Source organism: Chionomys nivalis, chromosome 10 (genome assembly GCF_950005125.1).
Source record: "Chionomys nivalis chromosome 10, mChiNiv1.1, whole genome shotgun sequence".
Classification (NCBI taxonomy): domain Eukaryota; kingdom Metazoa; phylum Chordata; class Mammalia; order Rodentia; family Cricetidae; genus Chionomys; species Chionomys nivalis.
In genome coordinates this window covers 23,645,031-23,658,589 of record NC_080095.1, presented here as the reverse complement: position 1 = coordinate 23,658,589, position 13,559 = coordinate 23,645,031, and the positions used below count along the sequence as shown (strand labels likewise).

Sequence of the window (13,559 nt, the reverse complement as noted above, 5' to 3'; positions counted from 1 at the left end):
GAAGTGATTGCAGAAAGTGTTTCCTCAGTTTTTACTTCTTAGGAAAATTCTGTGCAGTGCATGCACTTGCTTTACCAATGACACCTCTGGTGCTAACAAGCGGTGTGTCAGAAGGGAAGTACAGGTGTGTGGCATAGCGTCTGTCTTCTAGGCTGGGCAGTTGATATTCCAGTGAAATTTCCTTTATGGTCAAACAAAATCGAAAGTGTAGAAAAAGTTATGGAAATTGAAGGGGATGATAGTAGGTGTCCACAGGGTGGTCTTTGATACTTACAGGTAAGTCTGAGTAATCCTTAACGTGTAATTCATTTCCTCTTACACAGAGTTCTCATGTTGTAGGCTTACTCAGAGTAGCATTAATTTACATTTCTTTATTTACTTTATATGGATAATTGTTTTATGTTTTTTTTTTTTTTTTGGTCTCTTTCTCTTTCCCTGCTTCCTTCCCTTCTTTCCTTCTACTTTGTTTCCTTCTTTCATCAGAAAATCCAGAAAATCCAATCCTTAAGTCAACTGCTTGGTGAAGGAGGCAAGTGGTCGGCAGAGACTGTGACGGTGGAAAAGAGCTCCAGTGATGGCCGGGCTTGTTAAAGTGTGGAGGGGAAGGGAACATCATGCAGCTGCTGTGAAACGTACCTTACTTGGAATTAGATTTCCTAGGAGGTATGACATGTTTTAGCGTGGGCTCTGAACCTCAGTGTCCAGTACAGTGTAATGAGCTCCAACTTGAGATGTGTACCTAGACTGCAGGAGAGACATGCCTGTCTGTGAGAAGCTGCTCTTGGTTACTCTAAGTTGTGCATTTAGAAATTCCATAGCAGTCTGGATTAGCTGATTGCTCCTTGGGTAGCAACCTGAGCAGGGACACGGGAGGTAAGGAAGGCACTGTATTTCCTCAGAGCTCTCTAAGCCAAGAAGAAAAATCAAACCAAACACTGTCCTATGGGTCCTGGGATCCTGTGACAGTGTCAGCACCTGGACAACCCCAGTCTAGATTCGGCCATGAAAATCTGCAAAGATTCATGAAAATTTTAGCTAACAAATACCTTAAAAATGATAGATTGATGATTTCCTTAATTCCCAGAATTTCTTTTATAAATGCTTTGTTTACATTTTGGATTGTATCTGTCCTTAATTTCAAATGATGAATCTAGTTTGAATCAGCTGTTATTTCAAGTTATCATGCTCACGCTACGTCAACAGCAGCCATTTGTACTGATGCTAATACTTCCATCAAAGTTTGCCTGTGGAACATAGATTGTCCTTAACTTTAAAGTATCGGTTCCTGAGATAGAATGTATGAAGCTATTGTCAGCTTCTCTATTTCAAATGCAATCAGCATATACCTATATTGATATCAGAAAATACTTGTTTTTTAAAGATATATTGATGTATGATAAAGATGATCTAATTTGTGAATGCATATGTGTGCGTGGTTACTTTTTATAATGTGAAATGGATAATGAGCTTGTTTAAAATAAAGCAGAGGTTAATGAGCACTTGTGAGAAAAGTTTTAAATACTTTCCTACAGCTCTTGCTCTATGAAGAAAGGGCAGTTCATCTTTAAACAATGAGCAAATGGAACAGATTTATGTTAACTCGAAAGGACTCTGGGACAGCTGCTTATTGCTTTTTCATTCTTTGTCATTCCTTTCCTTCCCTATGACCTCTTTAGGGACCATTGTGGGACTCATAACACCATTCATCAAGGACAGTCAGGTCAGAAGGGAGAGTCTAATAGCCATGAGAAACTTGACTGTTCTGCATAAGGGAATTCAGTTTAACTAGTTTATGTCTCCTACTGGCGTTAGTAATGTGGGATTGAATCTACTGTGGTCTGGAGAATTCATTGTGCATAAGGGGACCTCAAGGCTGCATCAGTTTTTCCAGTACTCTGGTTCAAAAAGTCGGCATTGACTCTGTCTACTTTAAATAAAATCGAAAGTTTCAATTTGATTGTTAAATAATACACTTAGTAGTTATAAACTTTTTATATTCTTGTTATATATGTGGGATAAGGGGGAAGTGATCTAACAGAATAGTCACCACTGCTTATAAAGTTGGAAGTCAATTGCTTAGGCATTAAATTCTCAATTAAACAGTTATTCAAAATTACTTTTGGAAGTATTTCTTTTCACAAGCATTAAAAACTTTTTAAAAATTTGAATCTTTGTTAAAAATCATATCTCAGAGACAAATATGCAGGAAGATTAAAATGCAAGTGGGTGGCAGATAGGAACACCCACTCATATCTTCATTTTGTCAGCAAACCTAACCTCCTTGAACTAGGTGTGTTGGCAGTGCTCTGCTCCCTGTGCAGTGCTGGCCTGCCTGCCACTGGCTTTGGCTATGTGTATTTCAGTATGGTTATAACTGTAGGTTTGCTTTACTAGATTTCATCTCTCAAAATGGGAAAAGAGCCAGAAATTCCTCTTTTCTGGCCCCAGGTTCAATTCCCAGTGTCCACTTGCTGACTCACAGCCACCTATAACTGTAGTCCTATGGGATCCGAAGCTCTCCTCTGGTGTGCAAATATCCATGCAAACAAATATCCATATACATAAAAAATCTTTAAAAAAATAAAATTTCTCTTCGTACTATTTCCCCACAAGCACAACCAAATAACTGAACACAAGTACCTATGAATGCCAGTTAGAACCGTTCTCTCTTGTCTCTCATCCTAGGCCCCAGAGTTTTCTGATCCTAAGTGAACATCATTAATGCCTGGGATAACTACAGAGTGAGTTAATGTTGAGACTATGGTGAGGAAGTCTGGTTTAGACTGCCTCCTGTTGATGTTACTCTTGACTTACAGTCTTTAAGTCACTAAGGAACTAATTATGTTTAGGTGTGTTTATTATTAGACAGCTGATAGAAGTGCAACTAAGAATTTCGTCAACACAGCTGACATTTTGAGACTAGTTAGCCTCATTCAGGAATCTCTGATTAATCCCAAAGTACTGTCTTTTTGTTTGTTTGTGTTTTAGAGACAGGGTTTCTCTATGTAACAGTCCTGGCTGATCTGGAACTCTGTAGACCAGGCTGGCCTCGAACTCAGAGATCTGCCTGCCTCTGCGAGTGCTGGGATTAAAGGTGTGCACCATCACCGCTCAGTTCCAAAGTACTGTCTTATCTCATTTTCTATAAGATAGAATATGACTACCCAAGAATGCTTTAGAGGGATTTTCATTTTCCTTTCATATTGGGACAAAGTCCATGCTTACTTTTGTTTAACCACAGTGGATGATCAAGGCAGTCTCTGAGAGATTTTTAGAGAGGGAAGATGGAGACTTGAGACTAGAATAAGAAGAAGGAAGGATTGACTTACCATGGTCATACTGAGTGGCCTTGGGCAAGTGTTTTCCTCCCACTGAGATATAAGACTTGATATATTCATCACGTACAGTCAAGGCCCTCCACATGATAAAGGCTCATGAAGGTGTGTCCTTAATCAGCAATGAACAAGACATATACTTTTTGTTGGCAAAAGCTAAATATAATTGAGACTGTATTCATTGCTACAGCATACGTATTTATACGTACATATATAAAGTCTTAGGAAGAAAGGAGTGCACAGAGAAAAAAGTGCCTGTCATTCCTGAAAGTCAGGATGTGGCCCTAGTTTCTGTATAAAACAAAAGCATTGAACTGGATGATCTGTGGTTCTTGTGATGAAAATATGTGACTAGAAGTATCATGGAAATGAGGGGGTGTTGTTGAGCCAGACATTGTGATTAGGATAGATTATGGTGATTTCATGCTAATTTTAATAAAAATGAAAGAATTCTGTGATTAATTAAAACATATTACAATGCAAAAACCCTCTGAGCATGGTGGCACACACCTTTAATTCCAACACTCTGGAGGCAGAAGCAGGTGGATTTCTTCAAGTTCAAGGCCAGCCTGATCTTCATAGAGTTTTGTAGGCCCCTGTCAGTGGAGGGTGGGGTGGGGATGGGGAAGAAGAGAGAGAGGGAAAGAGAGAGACAGAGGAATTCTGGGATAAACTAAATTAAAACCCTGATTTTGCGTGAGAGAACTAGAGGGAGAAACATGCCTGTAGGAGAATGCCCATGTGCTCCCCAGACTGTCCCAGAGACACCAGCTGCCCTACCTACTGCTCTCAACGTGCAGACATGTGAGTGACTCAGCTAGTCTTCAGTCAGTCAACAAAGGCTCTCAGGAGCAAGTTTAAAATGCTGGACAGATTGCACAGAATCTCCTTAAAATATGAGTCATTTAATTTCTGTGTTAATCAGAGAACAGCCACAACAAACTGGCCAGATGCGGAGGAGGGTACACTCTTTACCATTCACCACCAGCGTCCTGTGGTTCAGACCCCTCTGACTCAGCATCTGATTACACACGCCTGAGTCACAGGACAGTGGGGTTCACCACCCTGCCCAGGAACAGAAGCATCTTGGACATCTCCTCATAGATCATGAAATGAAAAGGTCGGTTCACTTTGATGACAGGAGGCATGGAGTAAGCGACAATCTCAGACAGTGTCCCTGCCACTGCCTCAGTTCCTCTTTCATCTACTTCAAGCACTGATTGTTGTAAGACCTAGAAAAGGAAAGGATGCAGAAGGCTGTTTGTGTGGCAATGGGAAAAGGGAATTGACAGAAAATCTCCACAGTAGTTCTGCCCATCCAGCCATGTTCCTGGGGTTCAGTGTTGTAGCCTATCTTTGCCAAGAGGTGCATGAGATTGTGCCATAGACTGCCTCATAAATCAAAACAATACCAGGAGGCTATGGCAACTGGTGTGGGGTCTGTGAGATGCATTCTAGGCTTGGGATCAGGGAAGCTGGCTGGTAAATTTCTACATGTGGGCATCTAGTATGTATTTATTGAACATGTACTTTGTAATGCTGCTTCTTGAGCTGAGCTCCTGGGCCTTGAAGGCACTTTGGGCTGCCTGGTATTGCCCTGAGGCATTTCCTGTGGGCAAGCCTCAGGGTTTATGGTGCCTTCCTGGACCCTGGTTGTCTTTACTCAGGCTGAGGTTACCCTGCTGGCTCCTACTTACATGGGTACCAATTTAAATCTCTCAGAATTAACAATTGTATGAGCAAATCTGAATCAAACCTTGTTTGTAACGATGAGGGACAGAGTTGCAATGAGCACAGGCCAGGAATGCTCACTAGTTCATTGCAGTGCCCAGAACTGCTGCAAGAACCAAGATTACTTCCCAGAAGAACACTAATTAGCAAAAGAGATTTGGCGTGAGCTAGCAGTGCTAACCAGAAGGACACCAAAGGGTTTGGTAGGTCCAGGCACCTCAAAATATCTTCCAGAGGTACCAGCTCTCATACATACAAAGTATGTGCTTACTAGTACCAAAGTTGAATAAACTTGTTCTCAGTACTTCAGAAACAGGACCAAAAAGTGTAGGTTGGAGTACTTACCAGTCAACATATTGCAAAATAATCAGCCATTTGTGTATTAGGCTGTTTTTCAAAGAAGGGATGAGACCCTTGTCTGAAGAATGGGAAGGAGGGGGAAGAGGGGGGAGAGGACGAACAAGAGGGTCTTCTGAGGGTAATTATGGAGGAGGTCGAATGTCCATCACAAGTCATGGCAGGCTGGGCCAGGTGATGACTAGGGGTTTCTTTCATACTAAAGGTGATATAATTTCATGAGCCTTTTTGATATTCAACACAGGTACTGATGGATTATAAGGCAGTCCATATGAGGAGCAGATGCCTCCCTAGATCTTGGGAGTGAAGAGGGATGGAACTCTTCCAATAAGAACCTAGTTAAAAAGGTGTTTGAGTAGCATGGCTTGAGGTGCTTAGAACACCCGGCTTGGATGCTACTTCAAGTTATTAGAACTGGAGTAAAATTCCTTACCAAAGCTAGACATTTAATCACAGCGACATGGTTTGCACAGTATTTGTTGGTTTCAGTGGCTTTGTAGCTGAGGACTGGGTCTCAGTGCAGCCCCTGACTTGCCTTGGACACCTGAAGATTTCTTGCCTCCACTGAGAGTTCGCTGAGGTCAGCTGAGGTGGAAAAGATTCTCCTGATTCCCATCTGCTGGAGCAGCTTGTGCATCTCATACCTCTGGTCCAGCTTGAACTTGGGGAAGAAAACCTCCATTTTCCTGTGGCACATGGACAGATGATGGTAAAATGGCTAGGGACTGCTGATAAGGACGTGGTTTCTTCCTTCCTACAGGAATATTTCTTTTGCCTGACTTTACATAGCTCATGTGACCTTTCATAGTGTTCTGTCTCAGAGAAAATACTTTAGGCTTATGAAGAGTCACTTTGTCTCCCCCAGAGAGCTAGTTTATTAGCTCACTATGCAAAATCCAAAGAATTATCAAAGGATGCCACACTCCATGTCCATTTCCTTATGTTGAAAAAACAACCCCAACCAACTTCCTAGCTGCTTCCTGCATCCCTTCAGACTGCTGGGGTACTGTCCCAGCCCAGTACCCCAGACCAAGTATTCCCAGAGAACGTGGGGATGAGCAGACAAAGGAAGCAAAGAGGGCTTTCAACTAGCCCAGCCATCTTAGCCAGGAAGGCCCCAAGGTTATTTATTTTCCCTCAGAGTTCTCTGAGATTATGAGATTTGGAAAGATGAGTTTTGTGGCTCAGAAAAAAATAAAAAGCTACTAATTACATCAAATCTTAATTTTCAGTTTTCTTGCTCTATAAAGAGTAGTCAAAAGTACATATACCAATATCAGAGTTGACATATGATTGACATATGATTGACATATGCAAGGCATCCAGAACAGTATCTGGTATACAACAACTATTTCATAAATACGCCCTTCCCCCACCTCTCTCCTTGCTGCATGCTGGACCAGGTTTCACTTTGGAAATACCTGAGGATGTGACACATCCTAAGTGTTAATTCATAAATATAATCAGTCAACAGATGTTTGTTAGGGCTAGTTCTTAAAGACTTGGAAAAAAATGACAGAAAAATGAAAGTGAAACCTGTGTTGTGTATTGAGCTCATCTCCATACCAGTTCTGGAGTGGAAGAACTCGGAAGGTGCACCGTGAGATTCTTATTGGATCTGTCTGCCTTGTGCTCCAGTGGGTGGACTGACTTCCAACAAACACCAAATGTCTACCCTGCCCTTCCATCTCTTCTCTCCACACAGAGTCCCCTCCATGTTTAATCTTACCTGCTCTTATGGTTCTAACCCAAGGAAACCATTTGTCACCCTTAGAGTCAGACCCTGGTCTAGCCCTGGCCTGGTTTCCTTCACATAGAGCTAGGGAGACATTTCTAGTTCAGAAGTTAGGACTGAGCTCTGAACTCACTACCAGACCTGTTCCTTTCATGTTCTTAGTAAGTAGTATGTATACCCATCCTTGAGATGCTGACGCCAAGAGCTACAGCTACTGTTGACTGACTGCTGTCCCCCAGGACCCATGTCTCTATTTCTCCTTCTTTTTCTCCCCACCCATTCCTTTCTAGTCATCAGTATTGCCAGTTGTTGCTTCCTGACAGATTCAGAGTCTCATCTACCTCTGCTACCTCCTGCTACCACAATAACCTAAGCGCTGGCATCTTGAAGTACACAACATCTACTGACTGGCTTCCTTGTGGTCCTCATTCTTAGTGCCTGTGCCCAGAACAGGCTCTTGTGTGATCCTGTCTTCGGATCTCCTCAAGCCTCTGTTCAGAACCCTCTGTGGCTCCCCAGCTCCTGCAGGCAAAGCCCGGGACTTCTGAGCTTGTGATGTGAGGTCCTGAGGCGACCGTACCTGAATCATCACACCTCTTCTCCAATGCCTGCAGCCACATTTGCTGTTCTTCAGAGCCCCCAGCTGTGCTTTGTCCCAGAACTGCCTCTAAACACTCTTTTCCCCAGATATAATCATGACATTTACCCTCCACCACCAGATGAGAACATCCCCGGCATTGGCCTGCACCTGCTGATGTGCTCCGTCCTCTTATAGTGTGGTCTCTCTCTCCCTTGGACCAGCTTCTTAACCCATACAACCGTGATATCAAGAGGTATCTCAATAGGCAAATAGTTGTATTTGCTGAGTTAATAAACAATAAACCTAGGCCTACATTGGGGATGCTGAAGATAGAATAGAAAACAGGACAGATATTGCTTCTACCTGTAAGGGCTTGGTCCTCACTGAGAAGCATGGGCAGTAAGCCACCGGGCATTGGGTAAAACTGTTGGGAGTGATCATGAGGATGGCAGGCCAAATCTGAGAGGCAGAGGAAGCAACATACCTGGTTTTCATATCCTGGAGCCATGTCTCCACAAGGTCTGTGGTCAGATAGTCCTCTAGGGCCAAGTGGTCACCTGTTTTCTCCATGAGGACCACTAGCATGGTGGCATTTCCTTGGTAGGGCAGTTTGAGGATGTGACAACGGAACTTCTTATCAAAGGTGGAGGCAAAGTTGCCTTCCCGGTACATCATGGGCACCTTAACAGCCTTGTATTTGTCCAGGTGGAAATTGTCAGCCTCGGTGGAGACAGGATCAAATGGAGTCAGCCACTTCCCTGAACAAGTCAGAAGAAAGCCCCTATGGAAGCAAGCCTCCACAGAACACATTGGTTTTGCTTGAGTCATGGAGGAGAGACTATCCTACCTACCCCGTTTACTCGGGACAGGGAGTGCCACTCCTTTTTCAAGTTTGCTTGAACCATAGCCCAGGCAATGAATTCCCCAAACATCAAACTTTAGCTCTAACCATGACCCATCATGGAACCACCCACAAAGACAAAGATGACCCTTCCTCTCATTTGTTCCCTTATTCTGGATCTGAACAAAACTTCATTTCCTGGTGAATGGCTTCCAATGACTATCTGCATGAGGGACTCCTGGCTACCGCATGGCCCCATCATGCCCTTATGCATACATATACTTTACTGGTAGTAGGGGTTTTTCCAATTCAACATTGCTTCATGTGGCTCTAAGAGGAGAGGCCACTACACGAATCTACTGAGTATCTGTTTTGGGGTGCTGGCAAATGGCCCTTCAACCTAGGGCTTTGTGAGTCTCCTGGTACAGCTTTAAGTACCAGAGGCATCCACACCATACCCTGTGCCCTGTTGGAGCTGGAAGAATGGGTAATGAGGTTATGGGATCCTTCTTTGTATTTAGCCTCTACCATCCATTTGTGATCCTGATCAACCTAGCTTCTTCAGTCTTCACCTGCATCCCTTTAAGAAAGGAGACAGTGGCCCTACTCTGCTTGATACGTTGACTACCAGGAATAGCAAAGATGCCATCTGCTCCTGTCCCATGGTGGGTATTAAGTTCTAAGCACAATGTGCAGTACCTAGCATATGTCAGCTATGGTGGCTTTATACCTATAGCAAGTTAGAATCCCAATTTTTATATTAAAAAAATCTAAGATCAGGGTACTGGAGAGGTGGCTTAGCAGTTAAGAGCACATACTACTTGTACAGAGGACTCGAGTGTGGTTCCTAGGACCCATATTGGGTAGTTCACAACTGCCTGTAATTCCAATTCTAGGAGGATCCAACACCTCTGACCTCTGGGTTTACCTGCACACAGACACACACATGCACGCACGCACGCATGCACGCACACTTTTAGCCCAGATCACAAAAACAGAGAATGGGAGATGCAGCCCAAGTCACTGATAGTTTCACATTCAATACACCTGTGCTACTTCTCTCAACCATTAGGAAGAAAACCAGGCAGAGGAGCTGTGGGAACTGAGGACCACAGGTCTACAGGTGGTAAGAGAGGGGCCTCGGGGAAAGCATCGTTCCCTCTTCAATGTGTGCTGGACCTGTAAAGCAGAGCCCATGCTTGCAGAGCATCCTTTTGCACTAACTACACTGACCAGAAGAAGGAAAGGGAGAGAGGGTCAGGTTCCCATGGCTTTGCAGCAACAGAAGACTAACAAAATACCTTTGAACAAGATGTAGTCCACCAGAATTAACTTTGTTTCAGGATTAATCTCATCAAAGAGTTTGGGAATTTTTCCCCGAGTCTCTTTGTTAATGTAGTAGTTCATAAGCCCTTTGGCCTGTGAGGAATTTCGAAAATTTGTAGGCACACACTCTGTATCAAAATACTTCTTGGATAGATTGAGGTAGGTCTCTTTGATATCGAAGTCCTTGTGGATGAAGGCAAAGCTCCCCTGGGTGAGGTCCAGCTCTTGATTGTTGGAGAGGGTTTCTCTGAGCCTCTTGAAGAGGGATGGGAGGATCAGGGGTTCTGCCTGACTCAGGGCCTGTAGATGGAGCCCATTCTCCACCTGGGCTTTGGTCTCTCCCTTGGCCCCCAACATCAAGTTCACCATGGCCACAGACAGGCCAAATGGTGAAAAGATTACATTGCCATCATGTCTCATGGAGATCTTCCGTAGCAGGCTGAACCCAAAGTTTGAAGTCTCATTGGACAGCTGCTGCTGGCTAGTCCTCAGCCAATATTCTTCCTCCTCTTCATTGCTAGGAACCCAAGTCTGGTTCTGAGGATCCTGAGACTCTAACTCTGCCTGGGCCTCTGGTAAATGGGAGCTGAAGTTTAAACTGGTCACCAGACACACCTCTGCCAGGAGGACAGGAAGCAACAGGCTAGAAGCTGCCCTCATATGCTCAGCTGTGGAGGCCAGGGGCCACTTCATCCTGGGAGAGGAGAGGAGAGGAGAAGAGAGGAGAGGAGAGGAGGAGAGGAGAGGAGAGGAGAGAGAGAGAGAGAGAGAGAGAGAGAGAGAGAGAGAGAGAGAGAGAGAGAGAGAGAGAGACTTAATACCTAATAAAACATCTTTGCTAGGTGTGGGTTTCTCTGGGTTCTTGCGGGTTAGCTATATCCCATACTGACCTGGAGCAGATAGGTTGGGGTACACCACATTGGGGGGTGGTGGTTACAAGCCTTCTTCCAAGTCCTGTCCTCTGCCAGGTTCTTGAACAGCTTGTGGTCCCTCCCCCAGTTTCTGCTCACTGGCTTTCCTCCGGCAGGGCCGGGTATGGCTCTTTTCTGTGGAATGGGCCTCTGAGCAGGACCAGGTGGGAGTTGGGGCCATTTATTGATCTGCCTCGGGCTCCGCCTTTATCATTTGGCTGCAGGATATATCATACAAGCCCCCTCCATGCTGAGCCCCAGGGCCTTGATGTGGGACACCTTTGACTGGGAATTTGGAGGGTCTAAGAGGGAGTCTGACCAAAGGAAGGCGTCCCCACGTAGAGCTTTGTGATTTAAGCCCTTCTTCCTCTGCATGTCCTGTACACAGTTCCCAGAAGGACTCCTCCCTTCCTCTACCCACAGCCCAGTAGAAGCTAACTTTGCCCTGGCAGTGGCATTCTAGCACCATACTCTTCCCTCTGATGTCATCTGCTACCTTTCTGAAATTCCCTCTTCACATTCAGATCCAAAATCTGGCTCTGGGACTGTGCCATTCAATGTAGTCATCCATATTACCAGTATCCTAGAGTCTGACATATATGCCACTAAGATGTCCCCAATAGTCCACTCTCTGCTGGCCCACAGGAAGGCCTGGATAACAGGATACCCAGGTCAGTAGGTATCCTGTGGGGGATGCCTGACAGTTCCCATCAGTAGAGCCCCTCACTCTGACCATGGGACCCCAAGTCAGAATGTGACAAGCAGCTTCTGAACTGCTCCCAGTCCCTCTTCTATACTTGTTACAAACCACATCCAGCCCTAGGACACGGGCCCTTGCCACTTGCTTTGCTAAACGCCCCCACAGAAACCAGTCCCACCCTTGCCTTCCAGCCTGAATGACCTGCTGGGTTTCTCAAATGTCACTATTTAGGATTTACTTACCGGTGCTAATGACAAGACCACACTTTGTAGGCCACCACATTACTGTAAGCATTGGGTTGTTAGCTCCTTCCAGGTACGAAATATCCCCAGTATCATGCCTTCATTTTGGACACCATACCTCTGTTCCTTCACAACTCATAACTGAAGCCCTACCCTCTAAGGTGAAGACATGGCAAGGCGGAGCCTTCGAGAGGTGGCTGGAAGAGGTCATAAGCATAGGGAGATTGGTGCTAGCTTTTGTCCTTAGAATACGAGACACTGGAACCTTCCTCTCTCCGCCAAGGACACATTGAGAGGACAGCCATCCACAAACCAGTAAGTGGGTCCTCATCACACCCAACCATGCTGCCCCTCATCTTGGACCGCTATTACCGTGAAAACATATTTGTTAGGCTTCCTGAATTTGTTATTTTCTGTCCCAATAGCCCGAGCTGCCCAGGAGAATTCCATCATTGTGTTTAGTTCAGCTTTGTAACTTAAGCCCTCCGATTATTCCTGATTTCACAGTTGCTTCTGACTGTCTCGGCCATCAGGGAACTTTGCCAGGCACCAGCTTGCTGTCACCCTTTCCTAGGACTAAGTCCCACTCTTCCTGAAGTAGCCCTGTAACGTCTGCTACCGGTGTTACGACACCTGCTTACGGAACAGTGTAGCTTGAGCTTTCAGGCCTTTGTTCGTCATGGGAACCATCAACGATATACGCAGGGTGCTCCCAGGATGGTGCTCCTGGGATGGTGCTCCCAGGAGCAGGGCACCATCAGGTGTGCTGAGGACACACCTGCTCACACGGAGCCCGAACAGCAGGAAATGGGCTGTCAACCTGACACTCAGCTCTGAGCAGCGTGTGTGGAGCAGTGCCTCCCTTGCCTCTCCCCAGCCCTGGTGGGACCAGGCTCGCTTGCCTGGGCAGTGAGCTACAGCAGACAACTACCAAGTCTTCAGAGCCATCCCCCTGGCCGCCTCCTATTTCTGGCTGACATGCCTTTTATGCCACCCCAAAACCAACTTGGACTTACAGCCCTTTGGGGTCTAAGCTGAAAGACAGCATGCCTTCCCCCCAGATCTCACCTTGAAGCCCACTAGGAGAGAGTGGAAGCAGCGCTTCTCCCCACCCCTGCCCTGTTAGACATGCAGGAGGACCCCGCCATCCACCGCCTCTTACCAGTTCCGACCTCTGCTGTTAAGATCATTCAGAGCAAGCAGAAGCTTGCGGCCCAGAGCCTTGTGCAAATATTTGTTATTCCAAAGTGTGGTCCCCTTGGGGTGTTACTGATTAACATCCTGCTGGGATATGGTTGACTTTCTGGAAATTCTGCAGGCTGATCCTGTGGCCCCAACAATAACCGGAATTCTCAAGAGGCTCACCCTTGCAGGGTGGGGAGTGAAGTTTCTAGAAAGAAGGTTATGGTGGGCCTCATGGCTGCTTCTGGGAACCATTAGTGGATTTGGGTGGAATTTAAGACACACTGTCTTTTCCCTAAGGAACTGTCAGTCTAGTGCTGGAGACCAGGCTCCTACTGGGTCACTTCTTCCAACAAAAAGCCTGTTGCAAGGTCCACGTACGACCGTCTGTGTTGAGACTGACCCTCACGAGCAAGCACTGAGTCAGAGCTGGAAAAGACTCTTTAAGACACAATAGCAGGTTGTCATGTGCCAGCTTTGTTATGTGTCCCTTCCTATTCTTGAGATGAGACTTAAAGTCAATATAGCTTACCCAAAGAATAGAAAAAAAAAGTAACAGGGTCTGGGATTGAAGGTTAGTTGGTTGAGTGTTCCTGGGTTTGGTCTGAAAGATTGCTCT

The 13,559-nt window shown here is 45.4% G+C and overlaps 2 protein-coding genes across 5 annotated transcripts in view; one reads left to right on the top strand and one right to left on the bottom strand.

The window, feature by feature from the left end:
• Positions 1-1,499, top strand: part of Ppp4r4 (protein phosphatase 4 regulatory subunit 4) — a 94,739-nt gene extending 93,240 nt beyond the window's left edge. For all 3 annotated transcript variants that reach the window (XM_057783292.1, XM_057783293.1, XM_057783294.1), the window contains one exon: positions 484-1,499. In XM_057783292.1, coding sequence (XP_057639275.1) covers positions 484-508 — 25 coding nt within the window. In that variant the 3' untranslated portion in view covers positions 509-1,499. The remainder of the gene's footprint in view (positions 1-483) is intronic.
• A 2,876-nt stretch (positions 1,500-4,375) lies between these two features.
• Positions 4,376-10,565, bottom strand: Serpina10 (serpin family A member 10). 2 transcript variants are annotated; one of them, XM_057783369.1, is made up of 4 exons: positions 9,881-10,565; positions 8,223-8,496; positions 5,959-6,109; positions 4,376-4,567 (listed from the first exon to the last, which is right to left on the bottom strand). In XM_057783369.1, the coding sequence occupies exons 1-4, from the start codon at positions 10,563-10,565 to the stop codon at positions 4,376-4,378; spliced, it is 1,302 nt and encodes a 433-aa protein (XP_057639352.1). The 2 variants fall into 2 exon arrangements, with proteins under 2 accessions (XP_057639352.1, XP_057639353.1); XM_057783370.1 differs by having other exon boundaries at positions 8,223-8,334.
• Positions 10,566-13,559: the final 2,994 nt, after the last annotated feature.